This window comes from Primulina eburnea, chromosome 2 (genome assembly GCF_022965805.1).
Source record: "Primulina eburnea isolate SZY01 chromosome 2, ASM2296580v1, whole genome shotgun sequence".
Classification (NCBI taxonomy): domain Eukaryota; kingdom Viridiplantae; phylum Streptophyta; class Magnoliopsida; order Lamiales; family Gesneriaceae; genus Primulina; species Primulina eburnea.
This window is the reverse complement of record NC_133102.1, coordinates 4,825,398-4,846,302: the sequence shown is the minus strand read 5'-3', so window position 1 is coordinate 4,846,302 and position 20,905 is coordinate 4,825,398. Positions and strand designations below refer to the sequence as shown.

The window sequence follows — 20,905 nt, the reverse complement described above, 5'->3', positions numbered from 1 at the left end:
AATGGACTGAACACCTTCCTGTGTTTTGCTAGGTTTTTAATAAACATCCCAGCAAAATTAACAACCCCTAAAAAACTTTGAAGTTGCTTCTTGTCTTTGAGATTTTCTGGAAAATTCTGCACTTTTTCTACTATGTGCTCTTGCAGAATTATTCCTGACTCATCGATTTCAATTCCGAGGAATTCAATCTTTCTTGTAGCAATGACTGCTTTCTTTTCAGATAAAACCAGTCCTTCTTTCTTGCAAACATTAGAGAAAATCTCCAAATGTTTAACATGTTCATTCATATCTTTGGATGCTATTAAAACATCGTCGATGTAAACAAACATAAACTTGAAATAATCTTTGAAAAGATTATCCATCTTTCTTTGAAATATTTGGGGTGAGTTAGCCAATCCCATTGGTAATACTTCCCAAATATAATGTCCTTGAGGTGTGGAGAAAGCTGTGAATTTCTTGCTTTCTTCCTGCATCCGAATCTGATAGAATCCAGACTTGCAATCAAATTTAGAGAATATCTTGGCATTGCGAATGCAACTAATCAAGTGTTCTCTACTAGGTATAAAATACCCATCAAACTCCAGAATCTTATTAATTTCTTGATAATTAATAACCAATCTGGGTTTTCCTCGTTTAATTTCACCATGGTTTCTTACCAGAAAACCTAGACTGCTATATGGTGACATACCTGCTTTGATTAATCCAAGGTCCAAATGTTCCTTGATTATAATCTGCATATCCCTTTGATCAATGATGTTCATTGAGATGGGTTTACAACGGACAAATTCATACTCTTTGCCTTCCTTGATTTTAAGGCAAGCCCTGAGTTGATTTCTGTCCCACCATGCCAAGGGATCTTCGTTATAATTTTCTTTGATCCTCTTCTTGACATCTTCCAGTGATACCTTAGATTCAAACTCTACTTCATTTGTGTGTAGAGTTATCTTAAGGCATTCTATATCTTCTGGTTGGAGTTCTTTATCTGCTCTTAACTGGAGCATTGTTTCTCCAAACCGTCTTGAATCCTTCATTTTTGGGTTCAGAAGTTTTCCTGAATCACCACGCTTGCTGCGGAACTGGATTGGCAATTTTCTATAAAATGCCTCACGAAGTCTCTGGACTATGATTTTGTGAGCACATGGTGTTGTGAATACTAATCTTCTAGTCTCATTTTCCTGTGTATAGGATTTGAACATTTGTAGGAAATCAATATGTCAGCTCCTGTATCATGAAAATAAATTGGTGGTGTCTTTACCTTGTACCAAGGTGTTTGTCCAGCACCGCCAATCATGATTTCAGTCATCTTAATCCCTTTACATAAGATTAAGATTCTTCTGGAAAAATCTCTTCCAGCAATCTTGGGTAACTCTTCTTCCAAATTATTTGGAAAAACTCCTCGTTTTGCTGTACATATTCCAGCACCTGAATCAATATATGCAGCAAAGTATTCTGGCTTATATTGTTCATACAACATTCCTACTGGAATGTATATGGAGAATGGACTTGTGGTCATTGGATTTTCAACATTTTATCTTCTGCCATAAACTCCATTCCATACTCTAGACGTTTCCAAGGTTTATGTTCCTCGAGAAACTCTAGCCCAAGAATCAATCGTTCTGATTCTTTTCCTGGAATTCCTTGAATATGAACCTCCAATTCTCCGATATTAATCAGTCCTTGGTAAGTTCCTATAATCGGTTGTTCCAAATAGTATATTGAATTACAAGGAAATTGATTCTTTTGTTTTGTAATGTCAAATACTATTTCTACTTCCTTCCAACCTTCTGGGCATCTGAGCTTTCCTATTGTAGAAAAACTTTTCAGCTTCTGTTGGGTTTCTATGACAGGCTTTTTATCCCATCTGTAACTTGTAATTCTATCTCCTTGAAAAGATAGTCTTCTTGGTTCCAATCTAAGACTTTGATTCCTCTGTAGAATCGGTTTGTCTTGGATCTGGATATCTGTTTCCTGTATTAAAGGAAACTCAATTCTTTCTGGATAAATTGCCTGCGCAACTTTTCCAAATATCTCAGGGATTTCAATAAATTCATTTCTAATAAACAACTCAGAATGATGTGTATTAGATAGAGCATATGAAATCTGATAGGTAATAGAATATGGTCTATTGCCTTCTTTCATCAACCCTTTTTCCTTAAAATTCTGATGTAATGTCAAGGCTCGGCTGAAATCTCGATCTGCCTGGTTGTAGGCTATCCTTGGATAGATTACTCCTACAATTTTTCCTGCACAGAGGTTTCCTGAGATTGTTCCCAGTACTGAATCTTGTAGATTCCCCATTCTTTTATCGCATATGGCGATATCAATTGTTGAATCTATCCCTTCTTTGAAAGTAGCCTTTATCATAATCTGGATTGCTCCTATATGAATCCAGGACATAGTCCTTGCTACTTCTATCTTGAGTTTTTGTAATTCCTCCTTTATTTCTTCGGAAGGAATTAACTGCATCTCCATTCTATTTCCTGTAAGTTCCATTGGGATTGCCATTTCCCTTCTAGAAACTTTATAGATTAGATGATGATTTCTGTTTCTTAGGCCAAGACTTCCTAAGAACTTTTCTACCTGTCCTGCAGAGAAACCTTGGTATCTCTGTAAACTCGGATTTTCTCTCATGATTCTTTGAACCATGTTATGAGATATTGTTGTCTGGCTAAAAAACCCAGACAAATCTTCATGTGTTTCGTGTCGAAACACCTCGTCTTCAGTCAGATTCCGATTCTGTTCCATCAGATTCTTCTTGACTTAAGACGACTTCTTCTTCTTCATATATACTTTCATCTGAGGCGATATCCTCAAATTGGTATACTTGAATAAGATCTTGGTAATAAACTGCTTCTTCAATATCCGGAGTAGGATCAAAACGTTTAATACCTCTTTTCTCATTCTCTGGACAATTGGTCGAGATATGACCTCTTGCTCCACATGTCCAGCAATTACAATCTTTGAAACTTTCATTGGCTCTAGTATGAGCTCTTCTGAAAGTTTTCTTTGTAGGTGTTCTTCCCGTGCTTCGAGATGAGCTCGATGCTTGAGAGGATATCCTACTTCTTGATGGTCCGCTTCTTTGTCCAGATTTATAAGATCTGGCTTTCTGTCTAGACCATATGGTTCTTGGTTTCCAAGAACTTCTTCCACTTCGTGCATAAGGATGAGTCCTAAAACTTTTCCTTTTATGCTTCTGTGGTTTACTTCCAATAATTGTTGGAAGATAATTTTCCTTACAACACAAAGGAGTTCTTTTGTTGATACCCCTTAGTCGTTTGTAATTCTTTTGTAATGCTGTCATGTGACACCATTCTGCTAATTTCCCTTTAAAGAAAGAGGCTCTTCTTGCCAATGTATCTGGATTACCAGGTACGTATTCCCTTATGAGCATTTCTCTCCAAGGGCTTGGCATTTTTGCGAAGAAAAGCTGCATAGCTATATCTTCTTCGACTCCTGAATTCCATCTATATTTGGTGAATAACATAATGTATTCATCTACCAAACATATATCATGTAATTCAAGACTATACAGAGCTTGAGTATACTTTTTCTTTTTCTCTGTATTTTGACTGTTGAAATAGTCTACCCCTATAAAGTGTGCTTTGAATAGGGTAGCCATCTTTCCAGCGATCTCGCTAAGAGATTCCCCAACTAGGACTGACTCTTTCATGTCTGCTGAAGTCATGTCCCAAGCAATTTTTACTGATCCCATAAGACTCATTTCCAAAAGTTTAATGAATCCTTCTTTGTTGAGATCAAGTGTTCATGCTGCAATTCTCATAGCAGATGTCCAATCGTCTATGAGATCTTCTCTGTTTTTGAAGTCCAATACATCAAGGTTAAGCATAACCCCGTAAGGATGTATAGGATCTAAAACAGTTTTCCCATAGGGTGTTTGGTGCAAAGGGATTTGAGTTCTCCTTGCCCTTGTTCCCGCTGGGTGTGATCCTCCACCGGTATGGAAATCAGTCTGAGATTCTCTCATATTTACATTATGAGATCCCATACTTTCCCTTGGTGGTTCCTGAGAAGATGACCAGGTTATTGCAGGTGGTGTTTCACCTACTGCTGTATTCATCTTTAGATCTACTACTTTGAGATTTGCGAAAGATTCCGCAAGCTCTTGTAGATCCTCCAAACCAATCCTTTCTAAAGTTGTCATCAGATCAATTTCTTTTCTGAGACAGACTTGATTAGATTGATCATCTTTTCTTCTTCAGTTAAAGGTTTTGACACCACTCTGGCCTTCCCTTGTTGATGTAACAAAGGTTCGGTACCAAAGGATGGTGGTAACCAGCCTCCTGAAGTTCTTCTACTAGAACTTGGTTGTTGTTCTAGTTTCTGTATTCTTATTTGAATATCCTTTAAGATTTCAAGAATTTCTTCTTGTTTTTCTAGGACCTTTTCAATCCTTTGAGGTGCATAATATAGCATATTGCCATAATTTTGTACCGTTTTCTGTATTTCTCTAAGATCCAGAGAGAGCTTAGAGGAGTCTGGTATTATCTCCAGAAATTTATTATTCTGAATCATAAATTTTTACCTGAGGGTGCTGTTGTTTCCCTTCGTAGATCTTCTGTCTATACAGATCCATTGTTCTCTGAAGAATTTCTTCTGAGTTCAGTGAAGCATGTACTTCGCTGTAATTCTTGTTCTAATTGATTTATTTCCAGGGAAATAAGTTCAATTTCGAACTGGATGGTAGTCCCTGGCATATTTAACAGATCATCGAAGATCTGGTCTTTTCGGCCTGTAAGAGTCTACCTTTTGTGTATGCAAGGTTTTGCAAACACTGCTGTCTTTCATCAGGAGATAAATTTCCTGATTCAATGAGTTGTTTCAGATGCTTCATAGAACATCTGAATAGCTCTATTCGGAAACGAATGTTTCTGGAATAGAGATTGAAATGATTTCGGGGATTCCTAAATCCTTTCATTTCTTGATACATGACATATACCGTCATTTGTCTGATGTTTCCATCATATCTGTACCATAACTTGGTGGTCACCATTGGGACATACCTCTGTTCTCCTGTTTCTGATATCTAACGATAGTTAGATAAACTTGTGTATATTCCAAAATATTGGAATAGTTCTTGTAAATTATTCTCCTCGAACTAAAGTTCGGATTCATAATTTTTTCGAAATTCTCCTTCTCATACATTTAGTTACTAGTAATAATAAAATTTTCGTGTTTGAAATAAATTAACCATGCTCTGATACCATTTATGAAGCGCGGAGGATCAATTAAAAGAAAATAGAGAATAAGGGTAGTTTTGTCAATTTTATAGGTTTAGGGAGTTAAAAGAGAGTTTTTGATGGCTAGGGAGCTATGGACAAGTTAAGTTTGGATTTAGGGATTTATGAGCAATTTCCCCATAATTTTTCTTATTTGGAGTTGCTTTATAACTTTAATTAGACTCTTTATCTTTCTTTTTCGAATTTTAAAAAGGCACAAAAACCAAGAATGTGAGTTACTGTGACAAAAGGTAATTTTGATTTAATCTCATTTTAAAATCAAATCACTCATATATGAAAATTAATAGGTCATGTGTGAGATAGTCTCGTGGATCTCTATTTGTGAGACAGGATAACTGTGTCTATATTTATAGTAAAAGTAATATTTTTAATATAAAAAATAATATTTTTTATGGTGACTGAAATAAAATATTTATCTCACAAATTGATCTGTAAGATCGTATCATATTGTTTTTTTTTTTTCATGTTGTAAAGAGAAATCATACAAAGGGTGATTTTTTCAAAAAATAAAATAAAATAATAAATGGGTTAAATAATTAGCATAATTACATAATATGAAAGTTCATAAAATGGAACAAAACAAAATAAAAGTTGTTAGTTGTAGCATTACGATGGATGGCTTTTGTTTTGTTGGTTTTCTCCATTTGACGGATATAAAAGATTGTCATCGTATATAATTTTATAGAAAAGTAAAAAGTTTTAAGACCGCATTATTTAAAATGACAAAAATTTGTGTGAGACGGTCTTATGGATCGTATTTTGTGAGACGAATCACTTATTTGGGTTATCCATGAAAAATATTATATTTTATGCTAAGAGTATTGTTTTTTATTATGAATATCGGTAAGAATTACTCGTCTCACAGATAAAGATTCGTGAGACCGTCTTATAAATGACCTACTCATTTAAAAATTCAAAATTGTATATTTAGTTATGTGAGTTTATCTTCCTTTTAATTCCGTGTCTTCTACACTAACAAATTTCATGTATCTTCTTATTTTGATAATTTTAATATTTTTATATCGAGAGTAGTGTTGTGATATTATATACGTTAATATCACATTGATGTCACATCAGTACTACGTAGGAAGAAAGACCAATTTATTTATTTTAAAAAAAAAACACAACACACACAAATATACAAAATAATGCAATTTTCCTTAAAAATATATGGCCTTGCCTTTTTTTTCTCATCCTTTCATTATCAAAGCATAAAAAAGGAAAATAAATCCAAAGAAAATTACAAAATTATGTCCGTGAGATGTCTATTCTTTCTTTTCTTTTTTTCCCTTTTTTTCTTTTCTTTTTGGTGTGTCGTGTACCTTTTAATATTTATAGCTCTATATTTTTCACCCAAAGCATTGTTGCCATCAAATTGTGGAAATGGGGACCAAGACGGGATAAGTACGATCTATTATTTGAGGTCAATTTGCCTGTCTCATCAATAATTGGTGTTTCAATATTGTTTTGATTACATTAGTAACTCTTATTAAATTTTTTATTCTTATTATTATCGATTAAATAAGCAACTTTATGATGAATGTCTTTTGTTTTCTTGGTTTTTTCTCCATTGGCATGTGTCATAGATTTTTTTTATGACGTGTAAATTCGCATTCGTTATTCTTCGATATACAGTGAGTACATCTCCGAACTAACGTAATTGATTGCAAACTACGTTAGTCAAGTAAGTCACATTGAGGAATCTCGGTACGACAGACTAATCCGAGAATATGATCACAGAGGATTCAAACTCCTAATCACTGGACAAACGCTCAAATATTCCTTCAATTCGTATGTAAGTACAAGACCGGGCTTCTTTATTTTAAGATCGATGAACTGGAGCTCAATTTTTTGAGCCAGCTCGAGATCGAATCCGATTTATTTGAAACATTGATTGGTATGTGATACATGGACTCGAACTTGGTTCCGCTTGAGCTATGTTAAGATGAGACGTTAGATCTAACTCAATCTTAAAACTTAACTCAACAAAAAAATCAGTCTAAATCCATACATACACCTCATAGATATTATAATTTGTGGCTTCATTATTTAATTTGATTCGATGTTGGCCCTCTTATTTAGCCTTTCCTTTTCGTAGGTAGCCTTTGTTGTTGATGTGACCTCAGAAACCAACATTAATGCTTCAATAATTCACAACGTAATGAAAATCTCGTCAGATTTTCATATTTGGCTCGTAATATGTAACTGCGGGATCCAATCAAATTTTATGTTTCAAAAGTTAAATCAACGTCGAAAATAAATTATGCTGGCAAGTGGCATCCAAAGAAAGCAACCTCGTGGCCTTCCACGAAAGGATTGATTTAGGAATTTAGTAAGGTTGGATTTAGGAATTTTTGGGAGTGTAAGATGGACATATATAAATGGCTAATATGATTTATTTTAAAAAATTATATTGACGTCCCAAAAATTATTACGTCTGGATGAATCCAAGCTCATCCCAAAATTGATCATAGTCCAATAAGGTCCAGACCGAATTGTGGATCAACGGACAGACTACCGAGCCCAAAAGTCCGAACCCATATGCCTGGGCTCATGAATCTATAATAGGGTCGATCTCCTTAGACTGTTTACTAGAAATCCGAACCCACTACTATGGCCTAGAAGTCTAAGCTCTAATGTAGTCAGGGAATATGGAGACTTTTTCGTCGATAAATGATAACCTCCTATAAATACATGATTCGATCAAATTTCATTGAGAAAAGACAAGAGTCTTAGCCGTCATCAAGAGTCCTAACTGTTGTGGCATTGAATCCTACATTACGATGTTTCTTATATCAGTTAGAGTTTTATCTTATCAATAATTCTACTTCTATAAGATAACTAACTCCTCTTCCTCGAACTCACTTTCTCTTGTTCACTTGGCAATACTATATCTCGCTTTTAAGTTTGCTCTTCAGACTGACTTAAGTATTAGATGGATCGCACAGGAAAACTGGTCTGCGCCCCCTAACCTTATTTTTGTCCTGCAGAACCGAGATCACCAACCCGAGACACTCATATAATAAGATTCGAATACCCGCTCTTCAGACCAAACCCGAGATAAAATTCTGATATCATATATATGAGAAGGGGCTATTGGTGTATTTTGACGGAATTAGATATGGGTGTAGGAGATGGGTCTACGTCCGAGTATCTGTATTCATGGAATTTATATTTGTCCTCAACTGGGATCTCATTGAACATGTCAAAATCCTATGTCATTTCAAAAAATAAAAATCTATGTCCATGCAAGATGATATAATATCTATTGATGTCCGGAAAAAAAATCTAATTTTCTGGAATTTTCGATTGTCCCCATTCATCAATTAAACTTTAATGTTCAAAATACCTATTTAAGGAAAAAAATTTATTACAAGATCATTAGATGTATATAATGATTTATTATTTATAATGTATGTACAAAATGTGTTGAGATAATAAAAGAGTGAGTCTCGTGTGAGACCGTCTCACATATCATAATATGTGAGACGGGTCAATCCTACACATATTCACAATAAAATGTAATATTCTTAGCATAAAAAGTAATATTTTTTCATGAGTGACCTAAATAAGAGATCCGTCTCACAAATACGATCCGTGAGACCGTCTCACATAAATTTTTTTACCATATAAAATCTGCATTTTAGAATATAAAGATGCATCTTTAATTTAAAATAGTCAGTGTGTCCGAGATCTTTGTTTTAAGTAAACACTCACTTTGTGGGGAAAAGGTAAGACATAAGGATGATGTGTCAGTGGCGGAGCCACACGCCCAATTTTTTGTAAATTTTTTTATATGTTATTTTTTAAATAATATGATATTAATCGAGATCGTCCAATTTAAAATTTTAAAAGATTTAAAAGTTTAATATAATATTATACAGAAAGATGATGTGTGCAATGCGTAAATTTTCAGACAAATACTGTAATTTGCAAATCATGATCATGAGGTAAACCGCATACATGCACGATAAAACGTTGATAGGAATCGATGTCAGTTCAAGTTATATGAAAATCTATTTTTTATTTTTGTTATATTATTATATTAGAGTGAGTCTCAGTGTGAGACCGTCTCACGGATCATAATTTGTGAGACGGGTCAACCCTACCCATATTCACAATAAAAAGTAATACTCGTAGCATAAAAAGTGATACTTTTTCATGGGTAACCCAAATAAAAGATCCATCTCACAAATAATATCCGTGAGACCGTCTCACACAAATTTTTGTCATTATCTTAACCTCTTGCTATATCCTTACTTTATGAGTGATACTAATCTTGACAATGATTTAATATATTACAATCTAATGTTTTAAAACATAAAAATTCTAATACTTATATTTAATTTACTTATGTTGAAAATAAGAGATTGAGTTTTGAAAATAAGAGTTGTAAATATTGAAAATTAATGTGTGATAATGTATGTAATAATTTATTTATTTTTGAATTATTTCTAAAGAAATTCTATAAATATGTATCTCAATTTGTGGGAAAAAAATATAATTGAGTGGATAAAATTTTATAAAAATGTGTAGTTTAATATATTTTGTGAGCTTGAGATTTTATTTTTAACAACTCTAATATAAAATATGTACAACATTACTAATATATTTTTTTTATGTAAATGGGACAATCCGATTTCTGAACCAGATAAAGTTCACTTTTTTTCTATAATTTTATTTTAAATATCAATTTGATTCGAGTATCAATGGTTTCTTGTGCATATATTGAAGTGACTTGGTTCCGATCTCTTTTTTAACAATAAGATGTTTATGTCACTACATCACGTAAAATAATCACGATTTCAATGATTTAGATATGGATAAAAGATTTTTTATTTTATTTTGTCCATTTTAACCGACGAATTGGTATGGATGGACAATCAATAATTCCTCTCAGAAAAATGATTTCATATTTTTCTATATTTCTATACAAAAGGAAAACTAATCAATATGAATGCGATGTCAAAGATGAGAGAAATAAATCTCATACTTTGTGCATTGATTAACTTATCATTCTTTAACAGTTCCCATTTGATTTATTAATGGAGGGACGTTCGATCCTACAATTTACAAAGAGACGAGCGAATACGATTAAAATTAAAAATAAAAATTGCGCAACGACAGAGATTCGATTTTTTCAATTTCTAGACCAACTTCATTAGCCCGATTCTCATTTTTGGAAACACAAGAAGTTGTAATGGACATGATTTTGACGTTGAAAGAGCATTCCATGCATTCCATTTTTTATCATCCTTCATTTTCTTCCATATCCTTTTGTTTTGGGCTAATTATTTGTGTGGTTTTGAAAATTTCTGATCATATTCGCTTCTCTTTGTAAATTGTAGGATCGGACAGCAATTAGGCCATCTCCAACCCATTACGCTATCTTAGTGTCGCACTAACTTTAAAATAGTGTAATTCTTACACCAAATATAAAATTCATCTCCAACCCATCAACTCTAAACTCTACATTAAAAAGAATATTCTCGGAATATTCTCTATTATTTTATTAACAACAAATAATTTATTTCACAAAATATTTATAAACACAATAATTAAAATATCACTAATACCTCCGTTTTAAATTTAAGTGTTTGTCATCCTTATTTTATTGTATTGTGGTATGATTTTTAATAGTTTGTTGTTATCTTGTTTAGGTTTATGTTGTATCATTATCTTAGATTTTAAATGTTGTCATCTTATTTTATTTTATGTTGTATTGTAATGTCAATTTTAATAATGTAGTGTTTTTTATGTTTGTTTATTTAATTTTGTATCATTTTCTTTGATTTTCAAAAAACTAGTGTTTGAAATCTTAATTTTTTTAGGTACTTGTATCTTTGCATTCAATATTAATTAATTTAATTATAACTACATAATTAAGATATTCATGGCATATTTTATACTATTTTATTTACTACAACTAATTTATCACAAATAATTTATCCAAGTTTTTTAAAATCACTTTGTTAAAATTTATTGTTTGAAATAATATATTTTTTTAATTAAATTAGATTATAAAATTAATTATATAATATTTAGAGTAAGTAAAACTACAATAAATAAAATTAAAAAAATAAAAAAAAAATAAAAACACAACGCTATTGCTACAGTGTTGCACCAAATTTAGTGCAACACTGTAGCAATACTCTATTTTGGTGTCAAATATAGTGTTGGATTGGAGCAATTAACTTTGCACCAAAATGGTGTTTTACACCATTTTGGTGTAGGGTTGGAGTTGCTCTTAGTATGTCAAATGTTATTGCATATGTATCCAATAAAAATCACATTTTTTGAAGTAGAAAATAGCTTAAACACAACATTTGGATAGATGTATTCTATGAGATAATCACACTATTTTATAGTAAATATTAAGATTTTTTTATTGTTTCAGTCTCGATTTCGAGAGTGAAATCTTTTTTAACAAGATAGTGTTAGTTGTCTCAATCGATTAGATAAAATTTCTGAGAATTCTATATATGGACTTCCTTGAGCTAGATTTTGGAGTTGAGTTAAGTCCAAAGACGTTTAACGCTCCAAAATATATTCTTACTATGAGGGACAACTATCATACAATAAATAACTCATCAGAAAGATTTTTCTCATAAACTATACTCCGAATTAAAGTGGTTTGTTTTCTTCAAGCAACTTGATTCGATTTAACATGGGATTCCTACATTGTTCAATATAGGATTAAATTGGCAGTGGGACAACAAAGGATCAACAACCTGCACGTACGAAAGAACCTTTCCTTTCACAACTACCTCTTCGTGTAGTGTCTTTATAAACCTCGAAAGCCAAGACTTTTGCCTTCACCATCTTCTTCCCCGCATCCACGCTCGTAGGCTCGCTCCTTTTCTGTATACATATGGAGCTTTCGTCGTCGTTGGTTGGGACCTTGATCATACTTGCAATGTGCACATCTTGTACTGGTACTTCAGTCTCCTTGGAATTACCAGGCTCGTCTTCCTCTCAATTTCCCGATGGCTTCCTTTTCGGAACTGCATCATCTTCATATCAGGTGCGTTTAACTAGGATATTATATTATCATCATGCCACTGATTTTGAGGGAGATTGTTATTATTGTTTCTGTCTCCTTCAGTTTGAAGGTGCTATCTTGGAAGATGGGAAAGGTCTCAGTAACTGGGATACTTTCACTCACGGCACTGGTAAAAGTTACTGTTTTTTTCCACTTTAATTATCATCCATTTGTGCAATTATATCCCCTTGTTTCTTGCTCTTAGCATATTAGATTCGGTTTGGAATCATTTTCAACTCTTGATTTCTTGTTGTTTGTTTGAATTCAGGAAACATCTTGGATGGAAGTAATGGGGACATTGCTGTGGATCATTACCATCTATATCAGGTGAGCATATGCGCGTACTTGATTAACTGGCAGGCCACCGGGGGACCAGAATTTCCCCATAAATGGTATGCGTGTAATTGAAGATAAATTCGGAAAGTTGGACGAAAATGAATAAATTAAAAGTAGAGAACATGTTATATGTCCACCACCCTCATATTCTACGCCTATACAGTGAAAGAAAACATTTATTTAACAGGCTCTCGTAGTCAAGGTTTGGTGAACATTAACTGGTGCTCGTGAAGCCACATATCTTTTTCCCAAGTTTGCATCTCAAAAGGAACAAGGATAATGCCCATTTTGTGGTATAACTTTTAGATGGGGTCCTAGGAAATCAGTAAAATAAGGAATATGTGGGAGAAAATTAGACCAATCCGTATGGATTTCAACATCTTATTGCGAATAGACCTCCATTCGGATCTTTGGTTTTGATTGTTTTGGGCCACTTGCTTCATCTCTTTGTGGTTGTTGGAGCCATTTGGGACAAAACCGCTGATGGCGCCGGGAGAGAATATCGACTCCGGAAAATAAATAAATATTGATATTTTCAGTTTGAATAATGCTTAAAAGTATAATCAAAATATTGTACAACGATATTTACAACAATTAAATCGTAACATTTTGTTACTATATCGTGAGATTTTGTATTGAATTTATCACTAAGATGTTGATAAATGAATTTTTTGTATTGAATTTTTGGTGATGTAAGAATTGTTGTACGAATTTGGTTGTACATGTAACATTACTCTTTCAGTTTTTTCCAAGAGTATACATGTATATTATCCCCATTTGGAGCACTATTCAATGTGTTTTTTCAAAAACTAGTTTAAAAATGCTAAAAGATTTTAGTTTATTAATTTTTCAATGGATTTTAATTCCAGCCATTTTTCCATAATTCAAGCTCACGGATGTCACTTCTCCCTTGAATGTGTCCTGTGACGCACTCAAGGGATGGATCACATCATTCCCCTCAAATTAAAGTAAACATCCCCTCAAACATTAATAATGAACGTAAAAAATAAAATTATAGAGATTAGATAACGAATATCTCTTCTCAATGCATGTTCTTCAACTAGAGCTCAAACTATAATGAACATGTAAATTTTATCAATGGGTATATGTTCAAAGAATCGTAACTAGGATCATTTAGTGAACTCGTTCCTAAATTCACATATTCCTAAACGTTGACGTCGCCAAATCAATTCTGAAACAAAGAGATGTCCATGCGAGATCTTTTCGAAAGTAGAACAAGGGAACAAAGCCAAAGTTGAAATGGTTGTGTTCATATTGAATACCAGGAGGACATTGATCTGATGGAGAATCTTGGTACGAACAGCTTTCGATTTTCCATATCATGGGCAAGAATTCTTCCCAGTAAGTGAGAATTTTTTGTTTTCTCCTTCGATTATTTTCCTATTCGATTTGAGGCTCTGTTATTTTTTGTGTTTATTCATTTCAGAAGGGAGATTTGGTAATTTGAACATGGCAGGGATAGATCACTACAGCAAGGTCATCGATGCTCTTCTTGCGAACGGTTATTACTTCAGTGACTCTGTTGAGAATATAATGATTTCATAACAACCATCTACATACCTGTGACTTGTGATCATCTTTTCATCAGTCAACAAATAGGAGAAGACTTGAATATTTGAATTAGTCCACAGAGACTATGAATATCTTTTCTCAAGTTCTACATAAGTTTTTTCCATCCTGAAATCATTCGAGTCGTGTTGTTGAGCCTGCTGTGTAACATGATCATGCAGATTTCTTCAAATGTTAGACTATAGCAAATAAAGCACGCACCTCGTGTCTAGGCTGCAACTCCATAACAACTATGCACCAACACCCTTCAATTCTAATAACCATCTATGGCACATATCAAAGTGCGATTATATCCCTGTTCAGTAACAAATGTAATTTAGAAAGAAAAGAAGGAGTCCATGATGGATACTATTTCAACAACTGCAGGTATTCAACCATTTGCTGCATTAACACATTACGATATCCCCCAAGAACTTGAAGAAAGATATGGAGCGTGGTTAAGCCCAAAAATACGGTATGCCACAGGCCATTAATTCTCCCGTGTGTTGTGATTTTTATTATAGAATCTTAAAATCTAATACTTACTAGTTACTAGTCTAAGAATCCCACCACTCACTAGAGTTCCCCATTTGCAGGAAAGATTTCGAATATTACGCAGATATATGCTTCAAATACTTTGGCAACAGAGTGAAGTATTGGGCCACCTTTAATGAGCCAAATGTCATGGCGATCCGAGGATATAGGTCTGGTATTTACCCTCCATCTCGCTGCTCTGGTTCGTTCGGCAACTGCACCAAAGGAAACTCCATTAAAGATCCACTTGTTGCTGCACATAACATGATTCTGTCCCATGCGGCAGCAGTCAACATATATCGTAATGTATACCAGGTATTATTCACAGACATTACTAGCTTGTATTTTGTATGATAAATTATAAAATGTGACTCAAGTGTCTCGGTGGAAGCATTTGACATGATATGTTTTTGGTAAAATGTTTGTGTTTAGAAAGAACAAGGAGGCAGCATTGGGATCATAATGAATTCCATTTGGTATGAGCCTTACAGCAATTCTGCAGAAGATAAGTTAGCAGCTGAGCGAGCTCAATCTTTCTTTCTGAATTGGTAAGCACTTCTTATGAGTCAAAAGTCAAAAGATTAACTGAGCTACGGCTCCGCTGAGTAATTAAGTAGTATCATCTATTCTTATTTCATTCTTCCTTATACATTGCCATGAATAGTGAATGAAAAAGGCTAGAAGGAGAACAAATAAATTGTCATAAGTAAACAAATATCGGATGTAACATATCAATTTTGTATTGAAATGGTCGAAAATTCGGGTGAATTAAAAGTGGATTTGGCAAAGATTTCCAAATATTGGATGGGATGCGTCTATTCAGTTTGGATTATACCAGAGTTAGTCCTGCATTTCAAGTAACGCTGATAACAAAAGGTCTAATCCACAACAAATGATAAAGCCTACTCAATCCCCAGAACATTTTACTTTCTCTGTCAAACCCTCTGTCAATTCCTTTAAACAAACATTTTTGTCCCTTCTCAGCTCTTACCACTCGATTTTAATTCAAACGCAGGTTCTTAGACCCTATATTACATGGATCATATCCGAAAGAAATGCGTCATGTTCTGGGATCTCTGCTTCCAGAATTTTCTAAGGAAGATCTTAAGAAAATGAGGCGAGGATTGGACTTTATTGGGATCAATCATTATACCAGTTTCTATAGTAAAGACTGCATTTACTCCAAATGCAAATCAGGAGCACCGGGAGTTTCCCGAGCAGAGGGTTTGGCACTGCGTACCCCTATAAGAGATGGCATATATATTGGCGAACCAGTGAGTAAGATCATCTACATTAATGTAATTTGACATCTCAATTTCAGTAAGTCTGACGAAAACTCCAAATTCGTGTGTAGACTGCAGTTGATTGGATTTATGTATATCCTCAAGGAATGGAGAACGTCGTGACGTTCATAAAAGATAGATATAACAACACACCTATGTTCATCTCTGAAAACGGTTCGTGTTGATCTATATTTCTTTACATACCAGACAAAGTTTCAAATACTTGTTGCTGAAAATGGACAGCTACTTCCTAGGACTTGGCATTGTGGAGAAACCAAGTTCCTCAATTACCGACTTCCTCAATGATGTGAAGAGAGTGGAGTACATGAGCACCTATTTGGAATCCTTGGCAAATGCAATAAGGTACCATCAAATATATAATGAAGCAGTCGTATATGTATGGATTAGTTGTTAATATTTCTCTCATAAATAACGCTATGAACAGGAAAGGAGCAGACGTGAGAGGCTACTTTGCGTGGTCATTGCTCGATAACTTTGAGTGGCTTGATGGATATACTGTAAGATTTGGACTACACCATGTTGATTTTGCGACTCTTAAAAGGACTCCAAGATTATCTGCAGATTGGTACAAAGAGTATATTTTCAATCATAGACATGCAAGCAGTGCCTAGGGATAGGCATACAACTGAATAATGAAGTTTCCAGAACTAAAAACAGAGGTTGCGTGCTTTGTTGTGAAGGAAAATAGCAAATAACACCGAAGAATCTTCCAGGAACTGAATAATGATTTTCCCATAATGAAAGACAGGAGATCATTTGCTTTTGTTGTACCTTCCAGCATTGTCCGGCTTTGTTTCGGCATTTTCTTGAATCTTCCACGAAAATTGAAAATTGCCATTTTCTACCGTCGGGTTTCAGATGCGGAGAAAACTTAGCAATAAAATATAGAACAAATTAAACCCATGAAAACTCAACCGTATCAGAGGAATGCAGAAAGTTCGAATCAAAGTTCGAGTCGGTGTTATCACAGCAAAACATACATTCTCATTTTGTCACAGCAAAAGAGTAGCTTTTTTAAAAAAATATCTAAAAAAATTAAAGTACCAAAGCGGGACAGGCAATGATTGATTACCTATTGTCGGAGATTGAAACAGAATAAGTGGAATTTTCATCTGAAAACGTGGTGGATGCACAACTTAGGGTTCTTAATCCACCATTGAACTTCTGGTGATATCGAGCATTATTGAAACAGGAGCGGCAGGTTGTTAGCGTGAGAGCTAGGTCGATAGGAATGGTGAATCTCGACTCGCGATAGGACGCCCATGAAACTGAAGAGAAAAGATTACACGTGAACATTGACGAGACAGCGGCGTTGACGCCGTCGACAATTAGCCATGTCGGCGTGTCTGTGGCCTTCGCTGTAGGGAGTCGCCTTCCTTTATACAGATTAAATCGTGTAAGAGAAGGCTGCTTGGCTAAAGCCGCATTTAACTCAATCATCGAAAGATGCACACAGATTCGTAACTCTCTCAGATATCTCGCAATTTGATATTTTCGAAAAAAATAGTTAAATTAACAAAGAAAAATAAAATTACATTGTGCATGATACATACATTAGTGAAAACAAATAAAGATAATACAAACGGTAATAATGAAACAAAAGACAATCACCTACAAGTGTATACATTTCACACACACACACACACACATATATATATATATATATATATATATATATATATATATATATATATAGTTAAAGCGTAGAATTTTGAAATTAAGATGTTCATTCAGTTAAAATCGTTCTAACCAAATTGTTGATCGAGAATCGAACCAAATTAAAATGTTCGGTCAAAACCGAAATTATTTAGATTTTTCGGTTTCCAAGAATTTTTTTATTTACTGGAAGTGTTTTGAGATGTGAAAGTGATAATCTCATTACGAAGGAATTCAATACAATATATACACAAGAAGTATTCTTCTCCACATCCTACCCTTTATACTATTTCCTAATATAAACGATACACACAATAATTGCTTATTCACAATATTAACACAATATTTCATTCCATATCCCAATACCCCCCCTCAAGTTGGAGTATGCAAGTTCCGAATGTCCAACTTGCCAAGTAAATACTCAAATTGTTGTTTTCCCAATACTTTTGTGAAGATATCTGCCAGTTGTTCATTTGTCGGGACATACGCCGATTGCACGTTATTATTACGTATCTCATCACGGACAAAGTGACGGTCGATCTCAATATGTTTCGTTCGCTCATGGAACACTGGATTCGCAGCGATATGAAGTGCAGCTTGGCTATCACAGTAAAGATTCATTGGTCGCGAATGATCCACACCAAGAGCCAATAATAACTCTTTTAACCATTTCAATTCAGAAACCGTCGCTGCCATGGACCGATATTCCGTCTCAGCAGATGATCGTGACACCGTGTGTTGTTTCTTAGTTTTCCACGAGATTGGGGAATTCCCTAGTAGTACAAACCATCCTGTCAACGAACGACGAGTAAGTGGACATCCTGCCCAATCAGAGTCACACCAAGCGGAGAGTTGTAAATCACAATTTGATCGCAAAAGAATGCCTTGCCCAGGATTCCCTTTCAAGTAGCGCACCACACGAAGAGCTGTCTCCCAATGTTCAACTCGCGGTTGTTGCATGAACTGGGCCAGTGTATGCACACAATAAGACAACTCAGGACGTGTAACAGAGAGGTAGATAAGTCGCCCCACCAAGCGTCTGTACCGCTCAGGCGTAGATAAAAATGCTCCATTTGCTAAGGCTAAATTATGTTGTTGCTCGAGCGGGAGATAAGCAAGTTTTGATCCAAGCAGGCCGGTCTCAGATATGATATCCAATGCATATTTTCGTTGACACAAGAAAATTCCTTCAGGACCGCGAGCCACTTCAATTCCCAGAAAGTACTTCAAAGGTCCAAGGTCTTTCATATGGAAACAGCGGCTCAAATATGCCTTGAAAATCTCAATAGCTGTATGATCATTGCCTGAGATAATAAGGTCATCCACGTACACAAGAACATTGATCTGTGACTTGTCTTGGCGTAAGATAAAGAGAGAATAATCCGCGAATGATTGTCTGAACCCATAGCTTCGTAAGACAGCAACCAATTTAGCAAACCAACAACGAGGAGCTTGTCTCAGGCCATACAAAGATTTCTTCAAATGGCACACCATTCCTGGCTTCGTAAGATTAAACCCAGGAGGCGTGTGCATATATACTTCTTCATTCAAGTCTCCATGTAAAAATGCATTGTGCACGTCCATCTGATGGAGTTCCCAATGCTTAGCTACTGCCACCGCAAGAAACGTGCGAACCGTAACCATTTTTGCCACTGGCGCAAACGTTTCGTTATAGTCGATCCCTTCGACTTGCCTGTTTCCAAGAATCACCAATCGAGCTTTGTAACGCTCGATTGTTCCATCGGCATTGTACTTGATCTTGTATACCCATTTGCAATTTATGGCTCGTTTTCCTGGTGGCAAGGGCACCAAAGTCCATGTTGCATTATCTTCCAAAGCTAGTATCTCTTTTTTCATTGCATTTCTCCAGTTTTCATCCTTCATCGCCTCAAGGAAAGAAGTAGGTTCAACACCTGCAGTCACAGCTGCCAAGAAAGCACGGTGTGCCAAAGAAAATTTATCACAGTTGACATAATGTGTTATGGGATAAGGACTACCTGAGGAATGCACATGGCCGGGTGAATGCACGGAGGGACTCGTGGGGTTACTCATGCGCTGTACCGTGTGCAAGACATAATCTTGTAATCGAGTGGATTGCTGTTTCTGCAGATGCCCACGTCCCAAAGAGATGTCGAATTCTTCCTCTCTTGCTGTCTCGCGAGTTTCCTTTAAAGACACTTCTAAGTTCTGAGATGCATTTGCATTCCTCTCATTGTCGTTACTCAATGGCATTTGGTTATCAAGTTCATTCTCATATACTTCGCTGACAATTTCATCAAAGTTAGCAGCGTCCATTTTGAACGGTTCTTTCTCGGATTTATTCATAAAAGGGATCTCATGTTCTACGAATATCACATCTCTTGAGACAAAGAATTCTTTGGAATCTAAGTCGTATAGGCACCATCCTTTTTTTCCAAAAGGGTATCCAATGAAAACGCACTTTCGACTTCGACTAGCAAATTTATCCCCTCCACGTTTGTGATTATGTGCATAAGCCAAACATCCAAAGACTTTGATATTTTGATACGAGGGTTTTTGGCCAAATAAGATTTCGTAAGGTGTTTTCCCTTGTAGCAACATAGATGGAGTTCGATTAATCAAGTAAGAAGCAGTCAACACACATTCCCCCCAAAATTGAATAGGCAAGTTTGATTGAAAACGTAGCGCTCGTGCCACATTGAGTATGTGACGATGTTTGCGTTCTACTCTCCCATTTTGTTGCGGAGTTCCAACACATGAGGTTTCATGTATTATCCCATTTGTCACAAAATAATCATGCAAACATGTAAATTCAGTACCATTATCACTACGAACAATTCGAATAGATTTATCAAATTGTCTATGGATCATAGAGAAAAAATTTCGAAGCGTTCGTCCTACTTCTCTTTTATCGTTCAACAGATAAGTCCACACACCTCTAGAACAGTCATCGACAATTGTCAAGAAATAATATGCTCCACAGAAAGTTGGAGTTCTATACGGGCCCCATAAATCACAATGAATTTTTTCAAAAATATTTGATGCTTTATTGTCACTCGAAATAAACTCTTCTCGACACTGTTTTGCTTGAAAACAGATGTCGCAGTCTTTAGTTCTTATGTCACTATTGCAATCAACAACTGATAGTAATTTAATTATTCTTTCAGAGGGATGTCCCAACCTTAGATGCCAAAGGTCCATTGTATCCTTCTTAATTTTCTTCA

The 20,905-nt window shown here is 35.0% G+C and overlaps 1 protein-coding gene and 1 long non-coding RNA gene across 7 annotated transcripts; one reads left to right on the top strand and one right to left on the bottom strand.

Moving 5' to 3' along the window:
* Positions 1–11,981: 11,981 nt before the first annotated feature.
* Positions 11,982–16,816, top strand: LOC140822154 (beta-glucosidase 47). Of its 2 annotated transcripts, XM_073182905.1 has the most exons (12): positions 11,983–12,285; positions 12,367–12,433; positions 12,572–12,630; positions 13,926–14,001; positions 14,087–14,161; positions 14,596–14,683; positions 14,805–15,057; positions 15,175–15,290; positions 15,758–16,016; positions 16,097–16,199; positions 16,280–16,388; positions 16,471–16,816. In XM_073182905.1, exons 1-12 carry the CDS (start codon positions 12,133–12,135, stop codon positions 16,655–16,657), a joined length of 1,545 nt encoding a protein of 514 aa, XP_073039006.1. In that variant the 5' UTR covers positions 11,983–12,132; the 3' UTR covers positions 16,658–16,816. The 2 variants fall into 2 exon arrangements, with proteins under 2 accessions (XP_073039008.1, XP_073039006.1); XM_073182907.1 differs by lacking the exon at positions 16,471–16,816 and having other exon boundaries at positions 11,982–12,285; positions 16,269–16,388.
* On the bottom strand, positions 12,637–17,486 carry LOC140822167 (uncharacterized). 5 transcript variants are annotated; one of them, XR_012115911.1, is made up of 7 exons: positions 17,119–17,484; positions 16,818–16,916; positions 16,496–16,601; positions 14,874–14,957; positions 14,431–14,524; positions 14,221–14,337; positions 12,637–13,145 (listed from the first exon to the last, which is right to left on the bottom strand). It is a non-coding gene; the product is annotated as an uncharacterized lncRNA (long non-coding RNA). The 5 variants fall into 5 exon arrangements; XR_012115910.1 differs by having other exon boundaries at positions 14,221–14,524; positions 17,119–17,486; XR_012115912.1 differs by having other exon boundaries at positions 12,637–13,119; positions 14,221–14,524; positions 17,119–17,486.
* Between the last annotated feature and the right edge of the window lie 3,419 nt (positions 17,487–20,905).